This window comes from Nannobrachium achirus, assembly GCF_963921795.1.
Source record: "Nannobrachium achirus genome assembly, chromosome: 2".
Lineage (NCBI taxonomy): Eukaryota > Metazoa > Chordata > Actinopteri > Myctophiformes > Myctophidae > Nannobrachium > Nannobrachium achirus.
The window spans coordinates 54,998,993-55,025,285 of record NC_137811.1 but is presented as its reverse complement, the minus strand read 5'-3'; the positions used below and the strand labels follow the sequence as shown (position 1 = coordinate 55,025,285).

Here is a 26,293-nt window from a genome sequence, read left to right as displayed (position 1 = left end):
AATGTATGGGCATAAAGGGGATTGTATTCCAGATGATGCCCTGTTAGGAGAACCACACTAACAGAATCCATATATGGCCAAGACAGATGGCCAAGACAGATGGCGCGACCTCGCCCTTTAGGGAAAGGTCTCTTTTCGCCCTTAGGCGTCTTACTGGTAAAGACAATAACATGAAGTATGACAGTGTTTCCTTGTTGATCAAAAGTGATAAATGTTCTATTTCCAGTGCCTTGTTTGGATTTTTCATTTGAATCACGTTAGAATGTTGGAATGCTGGAGCCCTATGCACTAGTCTGTTACCCTTGCATTCCAGTCTTTTCTTTCAGAAATTAGCAACACTGGCTAATATCCTTCCAGCACGCTGGTCTGTATCACTACTCCAATTATTTTTTGACAAAGTAGGAATGCATCCAGGCCGTGTGACGGTGATCTCTTCTAAATTATCACACTCTATACATGTTTACATACTGATAAAGAAAACAGCACCATATCAGTCTGATTAATGAACCCGTCCCTCTGAGCAGAGTTTACAGCTATGCGACTCTCATCCCCCTAATGACCAAATTTGTTGTGGTATGAGAGTGCACATCGAGGCCCTGCACGGCACATTTGTTTGGAGGCATTCATTGGGAAAAGCCTAGTCAGGCTGTAAGATCCCGAGGAGAGATGGATGGAAGGGGAGCTGATGTGTGCTGTTTCTCTTCCTCCTGAGAGGAAGGGATGGATTTAAAGGGCTTTGTTTTGAGGGCAATCCTTCTGAACCTTTGCACTGCCATGTTAGCAGGAAACAGATGGGGGGCATGTTCTGCATGTGGAGTGTCCACAGGATTCTTGCTCAACAGGCAAATTGTTGCTCCCCAGTAGAGCTGCAACAAGCGATTATTTTCTTTGTCGTACAACAGTGTCGTGCAAAAAAAAAAAAAAGAAAGATGGAAAATAAGCCTATCTTCAAACCCTCACCGTGTCATATACCTTGTGCGTTGTGAGCTTGCGGATCTGCTAATTTTGCCATTTTTGTAAATCAATTGATTAAAATCTATAATTTTGTATAATCGATTAAATCGATTAGTTTGAGTAACTGTTAGACCCATACTCCCCAGGTTGAGTCTAACTAGAGAAATTGCAATTTGGGAAATTGCGAGTGTGGTTGCTTAAAAAGTTACCTTACTCTTACATCACGTTAAAGTTACTCACTATATATGGTGTTTCCCATTCAAAGTCAATGGGAAAGGTCAGATACCTAAAAGTTACCTTACTATATATGGTGTTTCCCATTCAAAGTCAATGGGAAAAGTCAGATACCTAAAAGTTACTCACTATATATGGAGTTTCCCATTCAAGTCAATGAGACTAAGAGTTGTAAAAACTGCAAAATTCCCCAGAGTAATAATGTGGTTGCCCTGGCAACCACACTAACTAGAAAGATGCAATTCTGGGAAATTGCAAGTGTGGTTGCCATGGGTCAGTCTCATGTGGTTGATGACGTCAGACATCTACTGTATGATGTCAGTCATATCCATATTTGGTCAAAGTTTAGTTTTTGCATTTTCCCATTCAAGGCAATGGAGAAAATTAATTCACTAATATATTAATATAATTAAAACTATATGTAACCTATCTCTTGGCAAAATGCAAGCAGATTTAACCAAGTGCGTGCCACCAATTGTGGGAGGAGTTGCTCTGCAAAATAAAGTTCATCCAGAAAGATGGAAGAAAGTCAAGTACTATAGTCTGGTTGCAACCACACTAATATTACAATTGTATTAAATGGAAATTTAGGGAATTAGGGCAGACCACCTTGTACAGAAGAATACAGGCTACAGTAGTTCAATATAACCTTTAGCTGAACTTCGTATTGAAGGTTGCAGAAGGCTATTATGCTATACATTCCCTCTTGAAAAATATCTTTTGAGCTTCAGAGGGCCTCAGGGTCTGTCAACAATATGTGTAAACTCAGTTCGGAAATTCACAGATAAATATTCAAGAAGTGTATAGACTGTGAAGCATTCTATAGTTTCCATTATACCTTTACAAATTATTAACAGTAAGTCTGAATAGCCCTATTCATGCTGTATCATATCCGTTTTCTTGACATTCCCTGAAGGATGATAAATGGTGGTAAATATTAGACATGGGCTATATATTTTACTGTTCCTGGAGTGCGCTAGGAAAGAACAGCGATTAAGCTGACACCTTAGATAAATGATTTATTTGAGAAACGTGAGAAGACTTAGCCTACTTAGTGAATGAATGAGTAGGCCTTTGTTATGTTTCATGATCTGTTTTGTGCATTAGCCTACATTGTAAGGAACTTGTGTCTTTCAAGTGAATGTTTGCACTTGTGTTTGCATGTGATTTATATTATAAAAAAAGATTAAGGTAACATGTTCATAGGGGCATGGTGGCGTAGTCGGTATAGCGCGGTCTCCTCAATGCCTAGAAAGTTCTCGATTTCCCACGCCCTGCGTTGTATGAAACTCCCCACTGTCAGGTAATAAGAAAAGGCTTGCTCACTCCTCATGCACTGAAGGAAGCATGAGCTCAGTTCGGGGCTCTCCCCAGGTTGGCAGAGGGAAAGTAGTGCCCAGGATTACTGCTGAGGGAATTGGAACTGGGTGGAAAATGGTTTACTAAATCGTGGGATAAAAATATTTAAATATAAAAAAGGAAACATGTTTATGTAATATTTTATTAGACAGAAATGTAAAACAGCACAAGTACAATCAAAACACCAATTAACACCAAAAACTTCCTCGCGGTCTTGTTTCCATTGGGGTCATTTGGGGTCCATTGGTAATTGAGATTGTGCACCCATTCACACACGCATTCATACACCTATGACTGGCGGATTAAACCATGAAAGGCAGCACCTCCGGTTCCCAAGTGGCCGCTCCACCTCCTGAGCCACTTACCTATTAGTCAATGAATTCTTATGTTGCACGTCCCTCATCGCACAGAAGGAAAGAAGCACGGGAGAAAAGCTGCACCCTAATGGGTCCATTTGTACACTCTCAGAGTTGCATTAACACAGAGGATCTTACTGTGTGTGCCGTAAATAAGAAAGTGGGGGATGTCTGATATAATATATTGGACGGTTTCCATTTACACACAGTGGTATTTCGACATGGTTGTAAGTCTTCATGAAGGCTGTTATTGTTTTGTTTTTTTAATATCAGCAATCAGTCTCAGATATATTGTTTTACATGATTAAATGTTGAATAAGCTATCTTGTATAAACAATACACGCAATATGTTATTCACAGCTGTGTCAAGTCGACTGGGCTCTGTGTGCAGTCCTGTCTGTCAGTGAAAGCTGCTGGTCTCTTAGGAAGGGGAGGAGGAGGTGAGGATAGGAGGATATGCAGAAGAGGCGATGAGCAGTGATGGATGAAGTACTCACATTTGTTACTTAAGTAAAAGTATCAATACCCTGTTATAGAAATAGTCTGTTAGGGTGCCCACACACCAAAATACCTAGAGTGGAATCCGCCAATGCATTTCAATGAGAATGGAGCGGTTTCATGCCAGTAGAGGATTTCTGCAAAAAACAAAAAAAAACACTCCATTCTCATTGAAATGCAGAAGCGGCGATTACGGTGGGCAGTGTGGGCAAGTGCCCAGAGGCGCCAAGCCACCGGGGGCGCCGAAGGCGCCCCCGTGCGGTGTGCTGAGCGCCTCACAGTAAAATACATTTCTACTAATTACCCATCAAGTTCAACCCATGTGTCGGCAGTGTGTCATAAGGACCGATTGAAAATGACACGGCAGTTCATTAATATCACCGCAAATCCCTCTCTCTCTCTCTTTCTCAATGTCTCTCTCTCTCTCCCCCTCTCTCTCTCTCTCTCTCTCTCTCTCTCTCTCTCTCTCTCTCTCTCTCTCTCTCTCTCTCCCTCATCACTCTCACATGCACGTTAGTTTGGTTGCACAAAAACACACGGGTTAAGCTACACTTTTTCCTGTTAATAATAACCTATGTGAAATAAGCTGCATTGGGAGATACGCGGCAGACACTTTATTGTGAAGGTAAGACAGGAAATGATAGTTGTTGCTGGGTTGGCCCTAGTTGTCGGTTTGTTATGATGTCGCTAAAGTCTGTGAGCTGCATTGGTTTGGAATACCCCGCGCAGTTTAAGTTATACATGAATGGACAGTCAAAATAAGTTGTATTATCAGAACTGTTAAGCCTACATTAATTTGCGAACGGGGCGCTGGGGGGAGAGAGAAGACAGCAGTCCATTTCAGCGTCATCTTGCAACGTGCACCCACGGGAATCATGGAAGACACGCAGGACAACTAACAACCCATATAAAACAAACTTTATACACTCGATTGACGTTCTTTATGAGGAGATGTTATGGAAACTGTACGAGATCACCACCAAAGCCTTTACAACCTTCCCAAAGTTGCATAGAGATGCATGGACATCGTGACCACTCGACCATAGCAGTGAGTAGTCTATAATTATCTGACTTTCTTTATCCTCCCCATTTAGACACTTACTGTAGCTGTGAAGTATAAAGTGATGGTTATTTCATTTTGAAGTAAATGTGTTATTTCATTTTCAAACAGTATAGTCTCTCTGTGTTGTTATTTAACCTTTCAGAAGCCCATTTGGGGTATGTACAGACGGGGGGGGGGGGGGGGGGTGGACGGACATGGGGGGGGGGGGGGGGGCGCATCATAGGTACACTGCCCAGAGCGTCAGAGCCTGTTCCCCCGGGCCTGTTGAAATGCATTGGCGGATTCCACTCTAGGTATTTTGGTGCGTGGGCACCCTTACAAGCAAAATGTACTTGATGAGTAAAAGTACAAAAGTATTGGCATCTAAAAGTAGAAGTACTCATTATGCAGAATGTCCCATTTTTCCGATGTATAATAATCTTTTGAAAATAAGTTGACACGTTGAGCTATTTTCAAATGGCAAAAGTGTATACTGTATATAGGGCTGAAGTGATTAATGCATGTTTTGTAATAATAATCAAAACCTACGGAGTAATAAAGTTGGCAAATAATTGTCGTGGAGTAAAAAAAAAATACAATATTTGCCTTTTGAGATGGAGTGTAGATGTAGATGTAGTGGAGTAGAAGTAAAGTTCACCAAGTATAATATTCATAACATTGGAATTGTTAAATAATAGCAAAGTAAAACATAAAAAAAGTGTACGTAAGTACAGTATCTGAGTATATGTACTTAGTTACTTTACACCACTGGTGATGAGCTGTCTGTCATCATCTTGAATGTGCTGCAGGACGAAGTGGCTACAAGTATATTGAACAGAGGCATTGAACATCCATTGAAAATGTAGCTTTATTATTTATGTCAATATAATAGTGAGAGTTCAGTAAAGACAAAGGATATATCATAAATCAAACCAATATTATTCTCTGATAAGGCTGCAGCCACACCAAAATACTTAGAGTGGAATCCGCCAATGCATTGCAATGAGAATGGAGTGTTTTTTGCAGAAATCCTCTACTGGCATGAAACCGCTCCATTCTCATTGCAATGCATTGGCGGATTCCACTCTAGGTATTTTGGTGTGGCTGCAGCCTAAGGGTGCCCTCACACCAAAATACCTATGAGAGTGGAATCCGCGTTCCGCCAATGCATTTCAATGAGAGTGAAGCGGTTTCATGCCAGCAGAGGATTTCTGCAAAAAAACGCTCCCTTCTCATTGAAATGCATTGGCGGAACGCGGATTCACTCTCATAGGTATTTTGGTGTGAGGGCACCCTAAAGCTGTAATTTGTAATCTGCTCCAAGCGGGATGTCTTGGCCTGGTGGAGATATTGCACTTAGTTTAGTTTCAGGCAGTACTACTTGTAACCAGTAGGTGTCCTACCCAACATCAGGATCTAAACGACCGGTGGAAGAGTAGGGAGATCACCTCCAACCACTGCAATCACTTCTATTATACATACTGTACGTGTAAGTACCTGTAGTGTACATAAACATTTTAATTAAGTTCCAGATTGCAGCTTTAAATTCTATAAGAATGTCCAGAACCAATTTCAGACCTATTCAATATATAGCTATATTATTTAGCATGGTTTATTTCCTATTCAGTGTATTTCTGATGTACCGTTATGGGAAGCCTGTAGTCTATGTCAATCGATAAATCCATAATGAGGAAAAAAACAAAAATGTCAAGCCTATTTCTCTTTCTTGTAATAGCTTTCATGAATGGCACTGAATGGCACACGTAAATATTGGCGTTACAATGAAGTTGCTACAGGAGAGCCATTATGGATGGTTGTAATGGAATTTCCACTAGAGCCGGGATTTCCCCTGTAGGCAAGCTGCTAGGTAGTTCTGGAGTGTTTCAAGGTTTCCCCTGACTGAACAGAGTGAACACACACATACACATACGCCAGCACGCACGCACGCCCGCCCGCCCGCACGCACGCACGCACGCACGCACACACACACACACACATGCGCATGCATGCATGCACTCGCAGTCGCACACAGGTTGCACTCCCCTCACCCACTCATGCATGCATTCATGCATCCAGTGCATGCATGCACACACATTGAGCTGTGCAGCCTTTTCTTCCATTGCACAACTGTACACCTGCAGCCAGAAGCCATAAATAAATCCCTCACTCAGACTTGTGTGTAGAATCGGAACCGTTTAACACACCCTGCCTGCTCTTTCGCATATTCAAGGAGAAACACTTTACAGCCTCTCAAGGTGGCGTTAATGAAACGTTCCAACCACTTCACAGGGCCTGTTACTGTGGCTCGTTAGGTCAGGCACTCTCTTTAGGATGATAAATTGAAAAGGCGGTGATGTGACACGGGAGTCCTGTTTAGCTGGAGGAAAAGAGCAGACGGGGGGCGGTAGGGGTGGGGGAAGCTGGTAATTGTACACGCACGTCACTGCGTTTTCAACACAAAATCACTCAAACGTTTGTGAGGGCAGGGAGGTCAGTAGCATGATTCTTTTGACATGCGTGTAGAGTTATGAGATCTACAAGCTCACAACACATCGCATCTGCGACGCGTTCTGAGCTTTTAGATCTGCACTGTCGGGTTACCATAGTAACGTAGGCTAGCTACTTGGGCTTTTCAGACACAAACAGCTGTGTGAACAAACCAGAAGAGGAAGGGTAGTCAGATCGTACGTACAGTGATTCTGTAAACTCACGTCACGTCTCAACTCTCAAATCGCAGTGATTGAGTGCTGCTATATACAGGTTTTAGTTACAAGACTTGACAGAAAAGGTTATAAAATCGCTGACGCGCCGCTGGACGGGGCACACGTGCGACGCGGTGGAAAAAGTAAAATAGATTCATTTTCGGTTTTAGTCCACGCGGCCCGCGCTCCGCCAGTAATCCGTATGAATAAAAAAAGATATGCCACAACACAAGGTATGTATTAACATCCTTGTGTCGAGTGGATTACAGAGAAAGTTTATGCTGCTCCGTCAGAGTTGTGCTCCGTACTCTCCTGCCCTCTGTGCACTGTGTGCAGGTCTGAGTGACGTATGTGGCTTCCAACGTGTGGTACACGGCCCAGAGCAGAGCGGCATGGAGCGCATGCGGTCCTCGCTTCTCCCCCGTTTTAAAACTCGCTTGTTTTACAATAAAAAATAGACCTTTTTTTTGTCTTTTTACCGCGGTAAGCACAATGACACCGCGGTAGACCTCGGTTTACCGCGGTACGGCGGTACGGCGGTTACCGCCTCCAACCCTACCTGACCTGGCGGAGACCTGTGCTCGGAAGAGCACTGCTTCTAGTTCATTTTATGAATTTTGCATAGCCACTAAACTCTGATTATATGCTTTGAAACGGAGAACTGACTCAATGCATCTAATAGCAATGTCATCAACCTCTGGATCAAACTTGTTTGCCATGAGGTGATGCTGTTGAAACATCCACTGAAGTTCACCAACCCCATATACACACAAGTCTCGTCTAACCTCGGAAGTGCATGGAGCGTATGGGGGCACCTTTTCAGCAGCATGGTCACTCCAATGCATCAGGCGAGAGATGGAGTTCATGTCAGACAGGTGGTACTTGCTGTGGGCAGGCACTGACCCGGGTACAGAGCGCCACCTGTTCAGGGTGGCCCACAAATGTTCCTCGGGGCAATCTGTGTCATGCGACCACTCCATAAAGCCCTGAACCTCTGTGTCCTCTAGCACATGCTTCACAAAGTCTCTAGTGACCACAAAGTAAGCGCTGCCTGTGAACATGGAGCCGTCGATTGGTGGGGGCGTCTTCAGGAATCCTGTGTTGGTGATAGTATCTCTATGAGTATCCTCAGTATTGGTGGCTTTGTGACGGTACAGGCAGCGGTGAATCTTGCGGTCTGGCGTGGGTTCAGACTCCAAACTGTTCCTTCCATTGAGCATCTTCAGCGCCTGAACCATTTCTGCATTCGTCTTGATTGGTAGGTCTGCGCCGCAAGTGTTGATCAGATATCTCCACTGGACGGGAGACTCCATCAGATCTTCCATGCAGTTTAGATGGGCTTGGACTGCAGTCCAGGTTCTGTAAACCACTCTTTCTTGTTTGCTGACCATGAACACGTTGGGTAAACAGGAAACGATAGCGCTCACGGCTTTCTGGAATCCTTCTGGCGACTTCTGGTCGACATGCACACAGAAGACGTTTTGAGGATTGTATATGGCACGCAGGAGCCGCTCAAACATCTCAACATCGTTATGGATCAGCATGGAGTAGGCAATTGGAAAATCTCTTTCCTCTTTACTGAGCGGCGCTGTGACAAAGCCCCTGTTGTCAATGTAGGCTTTACAGTCCTTTGTCGTGCTAAGGTAAAACTCCTCCGATAGTCTCTTGGTAGAACGTCTTAGAATCACATCCTTCTTGCCCTGCATATCTCCCTGGATGATGGCCGAGCATCCCGGAAGGTCATCACGGTACTCTTGCGGTACTGAAGGCAGGGCCCATTGTATTGGCCTCACCCAATTGTTCTTGCGGATGGGCACCATTCCAGTACTAGGAATAGCCCTAAACCATCCCAGGACTAGTACTAGGAATAGTGCTGGGAATAGCAAGACCCAACGTTTCTTACAAGACCATCGTCCTGGAAAGAATCGGCCTACTCTCCTGTCTTGTCCTCCCCAGTCCTCCCCTCTCCTCTCCTCATTCATCTTTTCTCTGCTCCCACCTGGTGTGGCTTTGATCGCTGCAGTCTGAACAGGTTCGTGGTTGATGAACAGGTTTGTGGTTTAACCCAGAATCCGTTTGGCGGATGTTCTAGAACTTCTAACACAACTTTAAACTAGACTATAAAGAGCATCGGCGTTCCACAGAAATAACGCTGTTCGTTCAAATGGTTTATTTTTATATTACATTGTGATGTCATCTATGATGTCACTACTGCAGGGGTCATCGCCATGCCAACTTATCCGTGTGATGGACATTTTCATCAATATCTTATTGAGCGGTGCTAACCGCTCCTACGTCTGGCGTTGTGTGTAGGTCCCTATATGTCCCTATTATGAACACGCACTCCATGTATGAGCACAGAACTCCTTGTAAGGAGACAACAAACGTTGTGGACTGATGAGTCGTAAATAGCCTCACAACGCGTCGCACTGCTTGGACGAGTGTATCCTACTAAAGCTATCATTAAACTCTCAGAAGCCCAACTGTTACAGATGCGACAGGCCAGGGGTGCCTTCCAGAGTATCGAAACGAGGTATCGTTCGTTTTTACGTGAACCGATACCCGATAGTATCGACGTCATGCGATCGATACCATCAAAAGTATCGCTGACGATACCCATCCCTACTTGCAGGTGCCCGGAAATGGACCCCTTTCTACACTCCATTGTCTTCTTGAATGTTGCCTATCTACTGTAGTATTTTACCCTGAAATATTTACAGTAGTATACTGTTTCCTGTATATTAGTTATGTGATTCCTGTATAATATACAGCTTTACACACATACATACATACACATGTACATAATATACAGATTCCTTTAGTATTTCCAATTTTCTGTAATTTTTACTTTTACTCCACTACATCTCAGAGGCAAATATTGTTCTTTTTACTCCACTACAATTATTTGAAAACTTTAGTTATTAGTTACTTTGTAGAATTTGAGCTTGTAGATCGGCTATTTTCAAAATCGTTTTTTGAAAACCTCTGAATGGTACATTCTTAATTATAATTCTAACACTTTTATTTTAACTATTGAGGGCGTATTCTGTATTGCATTTCAATGGGAATGTTTTTTTGTTGCAGAAATCCGCAAATGGCAGCTAACCGCTCCATTCACATTGAAATGCATTTGCAGAATCCGCCCTCATAGGTAGAATAAAAGTTACTTTTGGTACTTTAAGTACATGTTGTTGCCAATACTTTTGTACTTTTACTCAAGTACATTTTTAATTCCGGACTTTTAATTGTAAGGCTGCCCTCACACCAAAATACCTATGAGAGTGGAATCCGCGTTCCACCAATGCATTTCAATGAGAGTGAAGCGGTTTCATGCCAGCAGAGGATTTCTGCAAAAAACGCTCCCTTCTCATTGAAATGCATTGGAGGAACGCGGATTCCCCTCTCATAGGTATTTTGGTCTGCGGGCACCCTAACAGAGTATTTCAACATTGCAGTATTGTTACTTTTACTTAAGTAAAACATGTGAGTACTTTATCCACCACTGCTAGAATGTTGAATGTGTGCCAAGGCAGCCTGAAGCTCTTTCTGCAGTTAAGTGGTGGTGACCTGATGCTGTATTAAATTGCAAGCCTTTCTAGTGCTAGTCAGTCACCTAAGCACATAATTAACCAAAAGGACTGTTTTGACGCATTGTTTGCATTCTCAGAAATTAACAAGCGTGAGATGCTGAGGGGCGTATGCATTTGCCAGACATACGTTGGTCTCTGGCGAACATGTGCTGGCCGCGTGTCTGCCTGCTTGTTCTGGCCGTTGCCTGAACAATCAGACGTGGTTTCCTGGCCCTGCTTGCACAGAAACCCCTGATTGAGCTGTTCTGGATCCAAAAGCCACACGGATAGATGATGTGCCTTCTCAAGCATGTCCCCATCTTAAACATCTCCAGATATCAGACAGACCAGGACTGCAACGCAACCAGAGCACAGTCATTCACATGAAGTCAGTGAGTCAGTGCTGCCAGGTGGAAGAAGATGAGCATGAGCATGGAGTGCTTTAATCTCTAATCACATCAATGTGATGTGATTAAGTGATGAAATATAGGTTCTATCTTTACCACCAGTTAAAAAAATCTCAAAATGTCTTCTCAGCACTTTATATTTTCTGAGCATACAATTTTCATCTGGTGTGGTCATAGAATACATCCTAAATCCAAACAGAATTTAGATTTTGTCATGGTATTTGTTGTTTTTACAATATTTGTCTTGGAATGGAAAGCATTTGTAAATGCATTGTGTTGATACTGTAGGTCAGTACGTGTATAACTGTAAAATAAATAACTGTTCATCTTTCAGTATGCAGCATTGGCCAGGTTATTGCGTGGCTGAAATAGGCTGGTCTGTTTCACTTATGAAATGTTTTTTAGAATTCTAATCCACTCATGACAATGATTAAATGCTTGTATCCAATACAAATGTTGTCATTACGCTCACAGATATATAGGTTTGTCCTTCATGAAAGGCTTACTAATTTGTCAACTATAGATAGACTGAAACATTATATAGAATTAACTACATAATTGAACGATTTCTAAGGCTCTTACTAGTGTAAGACAGGGAGCTACACATACAGCGTGGGGAGAGTGCATATATATATATATATATATATATATATAAAAGCACAAAAAGAAAGGAAACTTTAACTTGACTTCGGTCCATTATATCTCCCCTTTAATAATACCAATTTGTATTGTGTTTTATATCATTTTTATCGTTGATTCATCACCTTTCCAACGAGGTACAGCTTGCTAAGCATCGGGCATTTGAGGCATGAGCTACACAGTCAAACGTGTGGGTAGCGCCGACCAAATTGTTGCCAAAATGGCCTGTAATACTGTTCTGCTGGCATTCGCTCTCGTTTTGGGCTTCAAGTGCTGGCAGTCGTGTGCCAGTCACAGGTCACAGATGTGTGCCTAGCACCTGAGCAGGGGTTCTGGTTTCTTCAAGCAGCAACACTGGTGGAAAGATGCCACGTTTGTCCCTTCAGGATAGGGCCCTGATGGCATTCACCTTTGTTGCTTGGAGCATTGAAGATTCCGGTCTTCTTGGGGTGCCTTAGGACCACTTTTTAGTTTTTGGCTTCACCAGTCTCACAGAACTTGATCATAAGTTTGGAAATGGTACCAGGGCTGACACCAAATAATGCTGCCACTCTGCTGCTGGAACACCAGCCTCGAGTTGCCCTATTGCACAGGCCCTATCCTGAAGGGACAAAGGTGGCATCTTTCCACCAGTGTTGCTGCTTGAAGAAACCACAAATTCAACAATTTGCAGAACCCATGCTCAGGTGCTAGGCACACATCTGTGACTGTCACACACCTGTGACTAACACACACCTGCCAGCACTTGAACCCCAAAACGAGAGTGAATGCCAGCAGAACAGTATTACAGGCCATTTTGGCACATTTTTGGTCCGCGCTACCCACACGTTTGGCTGTGTAGCTCATGCCTCAAATGCCCGAGGGTTAGCAAATTGTACCTCGTTGGAAGGTCACGAATCAACAATGAAAATGATTAAAAAAAACACTATTGTGGAGAGCGATGCGTCATGCGAACTTTCAGAGACAGAGACGCTTGGTAGAACGTACGTACAGCGGTTGTAAATCATAGATAATTAGATTCTCCGCTTTGAAAACTAGACTTTTTATGACTAAATTACTTTATGATTGAGCCTCAGACAGACCCTCGGAGAAAGTCGCTTAGCAAGAGGCTAATGCAGAGCGAATGTCCCCCTGTGAGACTCTGCTCTCGCATGTTTGTAGCTGCAGGATAAACGTTTCGTTCGAGGGATGCTGTGATGATTAGCTTAAAGGGGATGACCACCCATTTACAATATATACTAGACCTTACCCGTTCGAAGATGTTCTCCAAAATATGTGCAGAGTGTGGGTTGTGGGGAAAGTTACTGTATCTGGTGCGTGCGTGAGAAATGAGAATATGTGGGAGCATCATAATGTAAGGAGCAGCTCATGGAGGAGTGTATATTTATGATGGATACAAATAATTTAACAGCAAATTTAGGTGAATAGAAGTATGGGGATGAATGCGCTTGCTCCACATAGTTTTTTCATACACGTTGGAAGATGAGACACACATCAAACGCACCTGGTGAAAGCGAGAGAGAGAGAGAGAGAGAGAGAGAGAGAGAGAGAGAGAGAGAGAGAGAGAGAGAGAGAGAGAGAGAGAGAGAGAGAGAGAGAGAGAGAGAGAGAGAGAGAGAGAGAGAGAGAGAGAGAGAGAGAGAGAGAGAGAGAGAGAGAGAGAGAGAGAGAGAGAGAGAGAGAGAGAGAGAGAGAGAGAGAGAGAGAGAGAGAGCATGCACATTCCTAACTGTGAGAGAGAGGGGTGTGTGTGTGTGTGTGTGTGTGTGGGGCTACAGATCCCATGGCCTGGAGGAACGGACAGTAACCCTGGCAACAGACAGCAGAAAACGCTAATAAACAGCTTTAATTTGGGAGAAATTAAATTCGGGCTCCGTCACCGTCTGTATATTGCTAATGGCCAATACCATGTGAACTTTGGGGTCGGTAGCTGAAGCGAGTGAATAGATAAACGTGGATAAGCGTGAGCGTTAGAGCGTGAGTTAGAGTGTTAGAGCGTGAGTTTGCTCGTTTAATAGATAGATATGTTAATTTTGATGAGTGAACATTAGCCCAAATTCCCCCCCTCGGAGTTGTGACGTTTTGGGGGTCATGTGACCAGTGACGTCGGCACGTTGTCAAATACAGCCCGCCCCCATACATTTCAAAGGGATATTTCCACCTCAGCAGAAACAGCGCAACTTCAATTGACAACTGACATGGCTTTTCAGCCATGTCAGTTGTATTATGTACAAGGGCTATGTCTTGTGAGCTAGAATATGTATCCATATGCCATCCAAAACAAGCAGGATCTACTCCTACCGCTATTATTCCTTTCTTTACACGGAACTAGGAACGGGCGGAAATCATCTGCCCATATTTGGCGGAACGTGAGCGACGAACGGCGCTCTGAGCTCAGATGGAGGAAACGAGACGGACAGAGAGAGAAACAAGCACAGACAAAGTGAGAGAGAAACCAACTTTCTCCAAAAATGTCCTTTGAGGAGCATGGTGAGGAGCTGGATCCGTCTTGTAGATTGTTTTGATTTTCGCATTTGACTTCCCTCTTCTGAGCGCCGTTCGCCCCTCTTCTGAGCGCCGTTCGTCGCTCGTTGAAAGACTCCGTTCCCAGCTCGACAGGAGGGGGGGCACTTGGGCTAATGTTCACTCATCAACATTAACATTATATAATTGTGACCGAAGGTTGCAGTATACCATGAGAAATGTCGTAGCTTGTCCTTCCATCGTCCGTCCTTCCGTACAGGAAGTGATGTCACGTCACGTCACACTTTTCCCCTACTCATATCTCCGCCACCGTGCCCCTATCCATGCCAAACTTTGCACACACACTCCTTGGCTGCCAAACTATAACATGGCCCTCTTCTAGCGCCACCATGAGGCCGATCTTTCCCCTACTCATATCTCTGCCACCGTTGCCCCTATCCATGCCAAACTTTGCACACACACTCATTGGCTGCCAAACCACAACCTCCGATCCTCATTTCTCACATGGCTCCTACAGATTTTGCTCTAAAATCACGCAAAGGGGTACACAGTATCTCTACAGCCATGTCATCAACATGCATCTCTCCCATCTAGCGCCACCATCAGGCAGATTTTTGCAAAACACATTTTTGGACACTGCTCCTACAGATTTTGGCCTAAAATCACACAAAGCGGTACACAGTATCTCTAAAGTCATGTCATCAACATGGAGCTGTCCCATTTCCCATATTCCCTCCTCATTGGCTACCATTGCCTTCTAAAGTTTGTGGATGCGACCTGAGAGCTGCTTATCTTACGGGTCTTACTGGTACAGTATATTTATAACTCATGGACATGTCACATGGACATACAGTATGGTACACATGAACATTAAATAATTAAAAGATTGCTGGCATTTGAGGGGTGTAGGGGTAAAGTTCCTGTCCACCACCGTGGATTAAATTGGGAGAACATAAAATAAAGAAGATTGCAGCATGCTATGGATATCCTAGGCGGATGTCTGCTCAGGGTCTGCTTTGGTTCTGCATGATCCCTGCGTACGTCCATCTGACTAGTTTAATGGGGAGACTGAATTGGGCTTTTGAACTGATAAATGCTTCTCGTAGGACCAGTGCCAAATGTATTAACTGTGTTTGTTATTTCATCTGGTGGTCTGTTTGAGGTGCTGTAGATTTATTTTCGTTTTATTTTTTTGGTTTACCTTTTTTAAGTTTTTTTTTTTTTTATTTCTGTTTCACTTTTGATAGCAGCAAAGTCTCGGTTTGTATTTGAACCCAGGCCAGCTGCAGGAAGGACTTATGGCATTATTTAAGGCATTATTTAAAAGTGTATGCGCTCACACTCACTGAGTCACCGGAGCACTCCTGTAGATTTGTTTTTGATGACTCCGCACTCCAAACAAAGACATCGGTTTTCTCTTACCTTACCTTTACCTTTACCATGACATTGTGGTTTGATTGATTGATTAAAGACTTTATTAGAAGTTTGCATAGGAAAAGGTACAGTTTCATGATGGTACAGTTCACTGGTACAAGGTCTACTAAAAGGAGATCCTAGAAAAGAGTAAGCTTATTTCCATAGGAAACCATTGAAGTATCTCATATAACATTGAATGACAGACGGATTGAACACAGTACTATGCAGTAGATAGGCCTATAGTCAGGAAAAAATAATACAAATAAAAACATACAGTAGGAAAGTGGAAATTACCACTATGTAATTGATTGCACTGAGCATGTTGCACTGCTCTTAAAGGTAATGCTAATTGGATTTGTCATTATGGAATCCACCCATTACACCGCTACTGACAATATTCAGCATATAATCCAACCCAGCTCTCCATTTTAGGGATGTGTTGTTGTTAGGATTTTATCAATCTGGGAACCCATTGTCAAATGAAAAACAGCGCCCTCTCTGTTTTGTTCCGTTACATTTGACTCTGCAGGGAAAATAAAACGGGTTGGTGATGTGGGAGAAATTCCCCCCATCTGATTCGTTCCCACTAGCAACAGTTCTCCCATCTGTACATCTAAGCTATACACACTATAGCTTCGATGTACGATAGGATGCTAGTCCAGTACCTGGCCTATATACCTGTTTGCAATTTGGTGTCGGGGGAGTTTCTCACCTGAATTGAGTCAGTGGTCCCTAGACATGAAAAATCACAGAGGTGCTTGTCCACCATAGTGCCACGAATTGCGCAATGGCCAAATCAAATATGGCCGCCATCGTCTATGATGAAAATCCAACTTTTCTGTTTCTCGGTGTATATGCACATGTAATACCTCCATTTGGATTAATTGGAGTGTGGGGAATTCATTTGTGGTCAAGGTCAAGGTCATTTTGCTATTCCAAAGACTGTGACCATAACTTGGCCATTGTTAGGAGTAAGAACAGGTACAATAGGTCTAAATCCACTAATGCTGACATGTATAATTGATTTCTCATATTGTTTTGACCATTAAGAATCATCTTGTCTTGAATTATCAATGTCAATGTAATTTTTGCTAGAACTTTTTAGTGGCCAAGCCCTGTAAGGGGCTTGTAAGCCACTATCGAGATTGGTGTTTCTATTATTCTTCTGCCACTTTTTCTTTCCTGGCTTGACCGTGCAGTCGATTTTTACGTAACTCTGCAATATGGTAGAGGACTATGCCAAACGGCGAAAACATGAAGCTCGCAAAAATTGGCCAAAGGGTGGCGCTGTAGGAAGCCTTTGAAAGTGCAAACTTTTAACTGGTATACTCATGCTCTGTTGCAGCCATGAAACCTGTAAACACATATGCGTCTCCTCATGCCGAACAACTTTGACACTCTGACTTTTGACCTATGACAGGGGTCCTCAAATACAAATCTTGAAGGTCCAGAAATATTTTTTTGAAACAGGTCCGGGTCCGAAAAAAGGCGAAGGCGAAATAAGGCGGATACATTTATACAGTATGTACTGTATGTATGTATGTTTATTATAATCATTAGAATTGTTTATTTTAATTATTATTATTATTATTAAGGAACTTTGGAAATCTCAGTTGGAACTGTTACCCCTGCTACCCGATGCCGGATAAGCGGTTGAAGATGAATGGATGGATGGATGGATAATTATTTATGCATGTAGAGTAGGCTACATTATTTACCATTTATTGTGTAGCAATAAAACACTGGCTTATAGTTTAATTATTGGAAACTAAAGAGCCTAAATGCAATATTAGGCTTGTCGTTCAGAATGGAAAATAAAGTGGAACTTAGCATGAGGGGGAGAGGATTACTTGACATTCAGTTGACACACTGCACAAGCCAGACTGTGCTGATTGCCTATGTCAAATGACCGGTCAAATCAGGGTCAACGAGTCATAGTTATTAACCTAACACAGCCTAGGATAGCTGGCAATAATATGCGACGACACATCACATTGTTAAAGACGCATGATCACGCATCGCGACCATTTCTCGTCTATGCAACCAGTTGGAGCCTTACATTGTGGATTTTAATGTGTTACTGTTGTCCTCTCCAATTGAACAGCCAAAGGTAGTATAAGATCTCTAAGTTATTAATCCAGTGGGATCCAGTGGGAGCAATGGTTTCCAAGAGGTTTTAGCAACTTTTTTCAGGCAGCGAGCGGCATGAGTGTGTGGAGAGGGGAGGGGAGGGGGGAGCAGCATGGAGAAAAGACTGCGTCGGAGGGAAGGAAAACCTTTGATCTGCAAGCCCACAGCACGTTGCATCCGCGACGCTTTGTGGGCTTGCAAATTGGCGGAGGGGTGTGTCTTGTGAGCCTGTGTATGTGTTTGAGCGAATGAGCACACACACACACAAACGCACATCACACACAGTCAGTCCGATACAACTGTGCGGAGATTTCTCAGAAATGTGCCGCGGTCTGGTCGGAGGTGCCCCGCGGTCCGGACATGGACCGCGGCCCGCCTATTGAGGACCCCTGACCTATGACATTCAGATCTCCCACCATTTTGAATTATGAAAAACAGTTCTCTATCTCCTCCTGGGATTTTTGCATCATGTGCACAGAACCTTTTTTATATGAACTTTGGACCAATATCTAAAGTTCCGTTGGGCAGATTTCTTTTTAAATTGTAACATTATTTTTTGATAATTCAATGAATATTGCAGTTTTATGCAAATTATTCTTCTGCCTCGAAAACCTACATGCAAAGTCACATGTTCATGACATTTGGCAAAGATGTAGAGGGTTAGTCCAAATATCACTGAAACCAATCTTATTCCAATTGGCCAAAGGGGGGCGCTATGCAAAGCGTTTGAAAATTCAAACTTTAAACGGGCATAAGTCATGCCTCGTTTGGCTTGAAGACATGCAACTTGCTTACACATGTGCCTTGACTCAAGAGGAACACATCCTTGTAATTTTCAAGTAATCTCCGCCCTTAGCCATTTTGAGCAGTTTGTAAAACGCTTAAAACCGTTTTTATCTTTGGGTTTTTGAGGGATTTGCATGAAACGTTCTACACACCATCTAAGGACCTTTATCTAACATGCCTATGAAGTGCAAAATAAATAATAATAATAATATATATAGCTGCAAGCAGCGATAAAGTGGCCAAAAATGTCTCAAAACATGAACACAGCCTGCATGAAATTTTGCACGCACATTCCCACTAGGTCAAGGAACAGATGCCACCCTTCTCACTTTGGCCTGTTATAGCGCCACCAGCAAGTCAACTTTTGCAAAACACTTTTTTGGAAAAAAAATGCCTCAAATCATGCACGCAGCGTCCGATTGCCGTGAAAGGCCCAAGAACACGTGGCACCCTTTTCACATTGGCCTATAATAGCGCCACCAGGAGGCCAAAAAACCTACCTGACCTGCCGGAGACCTGTTCTCAGAAGAACACTGCTTCTAAATTGTTTTTTCTTTGATTTCTTTTCCCATTTTCTTGCTTTTCCTGCTTTTTCCCCCCTTGCTGCTTTTTAGCTTATCTACTTTTTCCTGGCTTGGCCACTTTATTGCTGCTTGCAGCTATATTTTAGTATTGTTTTTCATAATGGTTTGTTTTGTTTATAACAAAAGTGAGAAATACAACAATTATAAACATCCCCCTTTAACTTAAAATTTTAATTGGGTGTTGAAATGAGTAAATACGACTCTTTAAGAATTTCCCTCAAAGTGCACAATACTGTGATTGTGTGCATGCAAGTTACTGTATGGTAGGAGAATATGCTGCTCTGGGGCATAGGCGGCGGGTGAGCCAAACGTTTGGCGAGGCTAACCCCCCCCCCCCCCCCCCTTTTTTTTCTTTTTTCTTTCTCACACAATGGCAGAACGATGAGTTATTTAGCATAATTTGACCAATTTATACACAGTGTCAGGATGCAATTTGAAACGTCTGATCATGAAACATGATCTAATAATAACAAGCAATAGTATTGAAAAGCATAAAGATATCATAATAACAACAACAAAGTTTCAGTTTCAAAATCAAAAGGGAGGACATTTCGCCTTATGTTGCAATGATTTTTTCTCTTCAATGTCCCGCGATGCCATGGTCTCCATAGACCTCCATGTAATTTATAGTGCACGGATTGTGCACGCCCATGCCTAGATGATGCACCACGTGTGTAGATGCTGTTCACAGCTTTCAAACAAAAAAATCCGCTTGGAAATCCGTTCAGGCATTCATGATTTATGAGCCATTATGTTTTCTTCAGATGTAAACAAACATGGCTGCCATGTTTGAAAGAATGGGTTGGTATGGGGGTTAAACATGCAATTTCGCGATCGCGATCATGCCTAACACATTTCTGGAGGTCCAAAAAATATTTTTGATTTTTTTTTTTTTTTTTCAAAAACGGCCCAAACTCGGGAAACTCGGGGTTGGCACAGCGGTAGTACCAATACAAACTCGGGAAACTCGGGGTTGGCACCATATGTGTTAAGACCAGACCATGTTTAGGTCATTATGAAATAATATTGCTTTGCAAATCAGTAGCGGACGGTGCGTAAATGCGGCCGATCTCTCCGTCTGTCTGTCTGTCCGTCTGTCCATCTGTCTGTCTGTCTGTCTCTCTCTCTCTCTTACTTTGAGCTGGTGTTGTGCGTGAGGCAGGCAGCTGGATGCCTGCTGCAGCAACAACACACAAGAGCAGCCTATAATGCTGCGCACATATATTATATAATTTGCAAAATACCCAGCGTAGCATTTAGGAAGGCACAGCCTACCCTAGCCTTAACCCACCGCCCATGCTCTGGGGTCATCATCACTGTATGGTAGGAGAACATTTTGTCTGGTTGAAGACCAATAGTGCTGCAGCATTCTGGATCAATTGGAGAGGCTTAAGTGAATAGTAACCTCTATATTTGTATTCCAAATAATGGAAAGGCAGTAGCAGCTAAATGTTGTTAACTTGCTGTGCGCTTTAGTTGTAGGAATATTACTGGACCTTTAAATGATTATTATTTTATACCAATTACCATGTCATACCAATTCCTTCATTTTTGGACAATTTGGATCCAGTTCCTACCGAACTGAATTTCAATACCCAATCCTAAACGCCACACTCAACCCGCCATGCTACTCACTGTGCTTCGAGTGCCTGAAGGTGGTGGGGCTCAAATGGCTAATTTTCATACTCCAGGGGGCATGAATGCACTTAGCAGGTTTCATGGCAATCTGCCGATTAGAGATTGAGATCTCCTGTGTGCAAATTTGACATTTTTGGCTTAAGGGTGGAGATAAAGGAAAGGCCATAGGGTCACCAACATCAGTAGGGTTCATCCTCCAGGGAGCATGAAAGGGCTCAACAATTTCCATGGCAACATGCCCATGATTCATCGTCTGGGGCAGTGGTTCTCAACCTTTTCAGGCCGCGACCCCCAAGTTTTAACTGGGGACCCCCCCACCCTGACGAGCACTAAGGGTTACATTTTGCATAACACGGTTCTATTGTGAGAATAGCAGATCTACATGCTACGTAGATCGGCTATTTTCACAATTTCTGCCTCTAATATTTGACAATTTGGCCAATGTTTAATTTGTCATTTTAGAGGTATTAATGTTTATTTGTCATTTTAGATATATTAAAATTCCTTACATTTTGCCATTGTTTAATTTGTCATTTTATTGGTATTAAAAGTCCTTAAATTGTCACTTTAGAAATGTGCAGATACCCTCCATACACTTAGACTTTATGCTGGTTTGTTTACTGTTGAGTGAGAAAACAATGTTGCACATTAAGGTAATAGTCTAATAAATCAATCGAAGGACTAAAGCGTTGGACGGATGGACGGACGGACGGACAGATATAGACAGACAGTGACTGAAGGACAGACAGCCCGATGGCCTGTCATTGCCATCCAGAGAACCACCATTAGCGGGAATACAAAACCGTCACCGTTTCTCCCTGGCTAAATTACAGGTTATATAGCTGCATCAAAGATCTGTTCTACAGTATATGGGCGAGATTGCGTACTTGAGACCACTTCCATTTGATTACTGATGCCTGTAGAATTCATATGGTGTAGGATGACTGGAATGACCAGTGGAACAATGAGTCCAGTGATGCCAATGGGCTCAGGCTTCCTCAGAACCAGGAAATGCATCCCGATGAAGCGTAAGCTTAGCCCATAGCTCCAGAAATATATGGTATTAGTTTACAAGGAAGACCACAGGCTTTGCTCCATTGAAACATATTCCATAGCTGTCCAAACTGTAGGTGACCCCAGTGATCCTGAGACTCCCACAGTGTGACAGGTATTCTGTCCTGTGCTGCAGCATCTGGCTGGGTGATACATAGCAGGCAGTGGGTGGCTGCTCACACACACACACACACACACACAGACACACGCACGCACGCACGCACGCACGCACGCACACACACACACACACACACACACACACACACACACACACACACACACACACACACACACACACACACACACACACACACACACACACAGTCTCTCCCTCTCTCGTAGAGGGCTGGATATTAGAAAGAGCAGAGTGGATAATAAGAGGAGGAATGGAAAAGACGGGATTTATGTGTTGGAGGGACTAATGGCTGTGGAGAGACTGGAGGAGTTCACATTTTACGGGTGAACGCTTGGAGATGAGGGTCAGTATTTGTGTTGGACTTGAACCAGTCCAGGGCTGGGCTCCATCTAGATTGATGGCTGCTGTATGTTTTAGGGATCAAACGCAGGGAGTGAGCATGAACACACACATGCATGCACACACACACACATTGACACACACATTGCCCTGAATGAATGGATTCATATTCACACTCTCTCTCTCTCTCTCTCTCTCTCTCTCTCTCTCTCTCTCTCTCTCTCTCTCTCTGCCTCTCTCTTTCTCTCTACCTCTCTCTCTCTCTCCTCCTCTCACACTTGCTTGGTGTTAACAGTACAATAAGTCTTTCCATCGGTGGTGCTGTTAACTGTGCCCGGGGTGTTTCAGGACATGCAACAACACATCTAACAGGGTTGTTAGAGAGCACAGCACTCCTGCCCGTGCCCCCCTCACCAGCCAGCGTTTGAGGGGGAGTCTGACAGGAGTTGGGATTGAGACTGTGTTCCGTGTCTCTTCCAGCCAATCAGTGTGTGTTCCCCTGACCAGTAAATCTGTCACGGTTCTTGTGATTTATAACATGCGCCAGTTTTGCTCATTGTGTAAATATGCGGTGGTCGTCGGGATTCTAGTCGTCATCACCCCGAGCCTTTCTCTGCTTTTGTGCTTCGTCCGTGGAGTTGATCTTTGTCGATTGACCTGAGCCCAAGTTGCCCTTAAAGAGTGAGTCACTGAAAGGGCCACAGTTGAACTTTGTTTTGGCCTTAACGTAGCTTTGCCTGTGGCAAATGTTCCTGGCCGATGTCCAGCACATGAGCCCCTGCCTGAGTGGTGGGGCTACCGCTAGGCTGAGGTGTTATTGCCTTGGACCCACTGGTGACTGGGTCACCCAGTTCAGCTCAAATGTGTTGTCATGCTGCTGCTCCCTGGCAGAGCAATCGATTTGTGGCCCTTCTTAACTGCTACGTGGCAGCATCAGAGAGTGGCCTGAAGGAGCATGATGGTGAGTGGTGTGGTGGTTTTGGCCCTCTCTGGACTGGCTGATCGCTGAATACTGTCACTACTGGCCTGGTTTGAAACGCCTCCTACAGCCAGTCTGACGACCCGCCAGCTAGCTAGCTGTGGCACTGTCAGTTGATTCTGGTGCCAGTTTGTCTTAGAGCGGCAGAATAACAGTCTTGCCCTTTCTATTCTCCCCCTCTCTCTCCCTCGTCTCTCTCTCTGCCCTTTACTGTCTTGTTCTCCTGTCCACGACCCCCCCTTCCTTCTCTTTCTCCCCCACTCTTTCTCTGTCTCTCTGGATTCACTCGTCTAATCCTGGCTATGAAAACTATGGGCTGACTCCCCCCTCCTCCACCCTTGGCCCAGCCCAGCCACAGACCTACTGTTTTCACTGCGTCTAGACACACATGCCAGTATTGATAAAACAAGAGTATGATGTGGTGGGCTGCTCAACAAGGAGGAAGTCGTGGAGTGAGACTTCCCTCCTTCTTCACAATGAAATGGACTCAACTGTTGAAGTATGACAGAATGTTTTGGGTTAGGCTTTATGAGAGGTTTTGGAGAGTGTAGTGGATTTTTCTGTGTACCTTGGGTGTACTATGTGTGTTTGTCTGCGGATTTGCGATGTATATGCAAAAGTAAAAATCCTCTGTGTTAACTCATTCTGAGCCCAGGACATTAACGGATTAGGGGGTCCAGAGTGCCCCCTCCCGGCCCCATTAACGGCCGCTGTCTTATTTTGAAGGCCAGAAGTCTAGACCGGAAGTACTTCCGGTCTGACGTCATCGGATCGTGCGCCGGAACCGATGCGTGTCCACGTGGAGTTGTGTAATGGCCGACCGGGAGCTTTTATAACTGTGTAAAATAAGCGAGCATCTGCCTCCATCCTAGCTTCTAAAGTGTAGTTTTGAGATAATGGACATTAAAGATGAGATCGGCCGTCCACCTCAATGTTATGGGATGACTATTGTGTGCTCGTGGAGCCGTGATGATGACAAATCAGCGCGGATTTCGTCTCCGGAGCGTCGGCCATTGTACTAGGTATTTTTACTCGCCGTTACAGTAATATATTACTTTTCCCGCGACATCGCGTGGATGGCACTATAGATACTCTATTACTTTTCCCGCGACATCGCGGGGTTGGCTTTTAATGAGTTAATTGAACCCTTAAGGGTCCATTTGATTAAATTTTTAAACTCTCAGAGTTATAAATGGATAAATGAACACTGAGAGTTTACAATGCATGTTTTTTGTGTGTGCGGCAAAGTGTATACAGTATGCATGCAGCTCCTACACTTCTCACATCTTTCTGTAAAGGTGACTGAGATTGCATTTCGAAACATTTGAGTGTTGTCTGCATGACTGTACGCATGTGTATATACTGTAGATACTGTATATATCTCCATGTGCAGTGCATGTGGAGGTGCGTGCATGTGTTTATAAACACCGGAGCAGAGTAAAACACATGGCAGTTTTATGAGTCAGTCTCTCCCACAGCTGTTGGCCCGAAGTGCCCCTCAGCGTGGGTCAGCATGGGCCAGAGCAGACGCCTCATCATCAGAATGAGATGATAGCACGCTTTGTACTTGTACTCACTTTTCTGCTGACTCCCCTATATTTAGTAGTCTGTGGAATGGTGTTTGGTTTCCAAATGGGCTTACTTTGCATGTTGTGGTGTGCGATTCCCATTCAAAATAAAGAATAATGATGTCTGCGATGTGGCCACGTCTTCTGGTCCACGTCTTCTTCTGGTCCAGGGAGATGAAGCTTTGTTGATGTAAAGGTGTAAAACAATACTCTTACTTGTGAGGCGTTTGTTTATTTACCCGACTATTTTCCATGACTCTGCTCTTCGTTTATTACAAAACTTAACTACATGTCTTGGTTGACGCCCGAATCACTGTAGGAAGTTAAACGAATGAAATGTTGTACTGCATGCCGCCCATGTAACTGTATAGTCTGGATGCCCCTGTAATTGTAAGGTCTGTAAAGGGTTCCAATGGGTCGAAGACTCGAAGGTTCATTTCCAGAAATGTTTTCCAATGGGATTTATTTTGGGGGGAACACTAATCCCTCTGGGTTGGGGTTAGTGTCTGGTGTCCTTGAGCAAGACACTGAACTCCTAACTGCTCCTGATGAGCAGGTTGGTGCCTTTACTGCCTTGCATGGTTTCCTGTGAACATATCGGGTTAATGTAATGCACATTGTGTTTGTTTTAGATAAAGGTGCTACGGTATATAACTGCACCATTTAACTCAATCAAATAAAGCTGATAGATGTCCTTTGTGGGGATGAAATTGGTATCCTTGGCGTGAAAATGTATTTGCTGTTTGTTTACTAAAGAGCTGGAGAGACAGGAAAACCCTGTTACTGAACTAACATTCTATTGCAATAATTGCTTCAGTATATATTTTTTTTAACCCAAGAAAATGTCACTCACACCAGATTAATGGATTGACCATTTAAATCATTAATCAATGGACTTGTTTCTATCTGCATATGAAATAAATGTATTCCCATTATTTCCTGTTATTTCCCTCATTTCCATGGAAAGGATCCACCTTGAATCAGGATCAGTCCAAAGCTTAGTCCAAAAGATCAGTCCAAAGCTTAGTCCAAAAGATCAGTCCAAAGCTTAGTGTTTTCAATGTTTTCAACTTTTAGAAGATAAGATGGGTGCATACTCTGAATACATTTCAAAGCTTTTTGAGCAGTCATGAAACAGACACATTTCAGCCCCCTCAGGCCTTTGTCGGTGGCCTGAGGTGCCGAAAACTGCGGATTGTTCCACATTGAATATTCCCAGACTTTTGCAATGCTAAGGTTTGTACTGTATAAGGTCCATGTAACTGTAAGCAGGTCTTCTGCTGGTTGCAATGTGGGCACTGGTCAGAACATGTGGCAGTAATACAGAGGCTGGGTTGATGGTGCTGATGGCAGGGCTGGCTGTTTGGTCAGGTGCAGAGAAAGGCCTGGTTAGAGGGTTGCTGCCCTCACATCACAACAA

At 43.6% G+C, this 26,293-nt stretch overlaps 2 protein-coding genes across 2 annotated transcripts in view; one reads left to right on the top strand and one right to left on the bottom strand.

Moving 5' to 3' along the window:
• me1 (malic enzyme 1, NADP(+)-dependent, cytosolic) overlaps positions 1-26,293 on the top strand; it is a 145,023-nt gene that overhangs the window by 20,171 nt on the left and 98,559 nt on the right. The gene's annotated exons all lie outside the window — the stretch shown is intronic.
• Positions 7,754-8,965, bottom strand: LOC308308173 (beta-1,3-galactosyl-O-glycosyl-glycoprotein beta-1,6-N-acetylglucosaminyltransferase 3-like; the record flags this gene model as incomplete). The annotated part of the gene is made up of 1 exon (XM_080753537.1): positions 7,754-8,965. The coding sequence occupies one exon, from the start codon at positions 8,963-8,965 to the stop codon at positions 7,754-7,756; it is 1,212 nt and encodes a 403-aa protein (XP_080609663.1).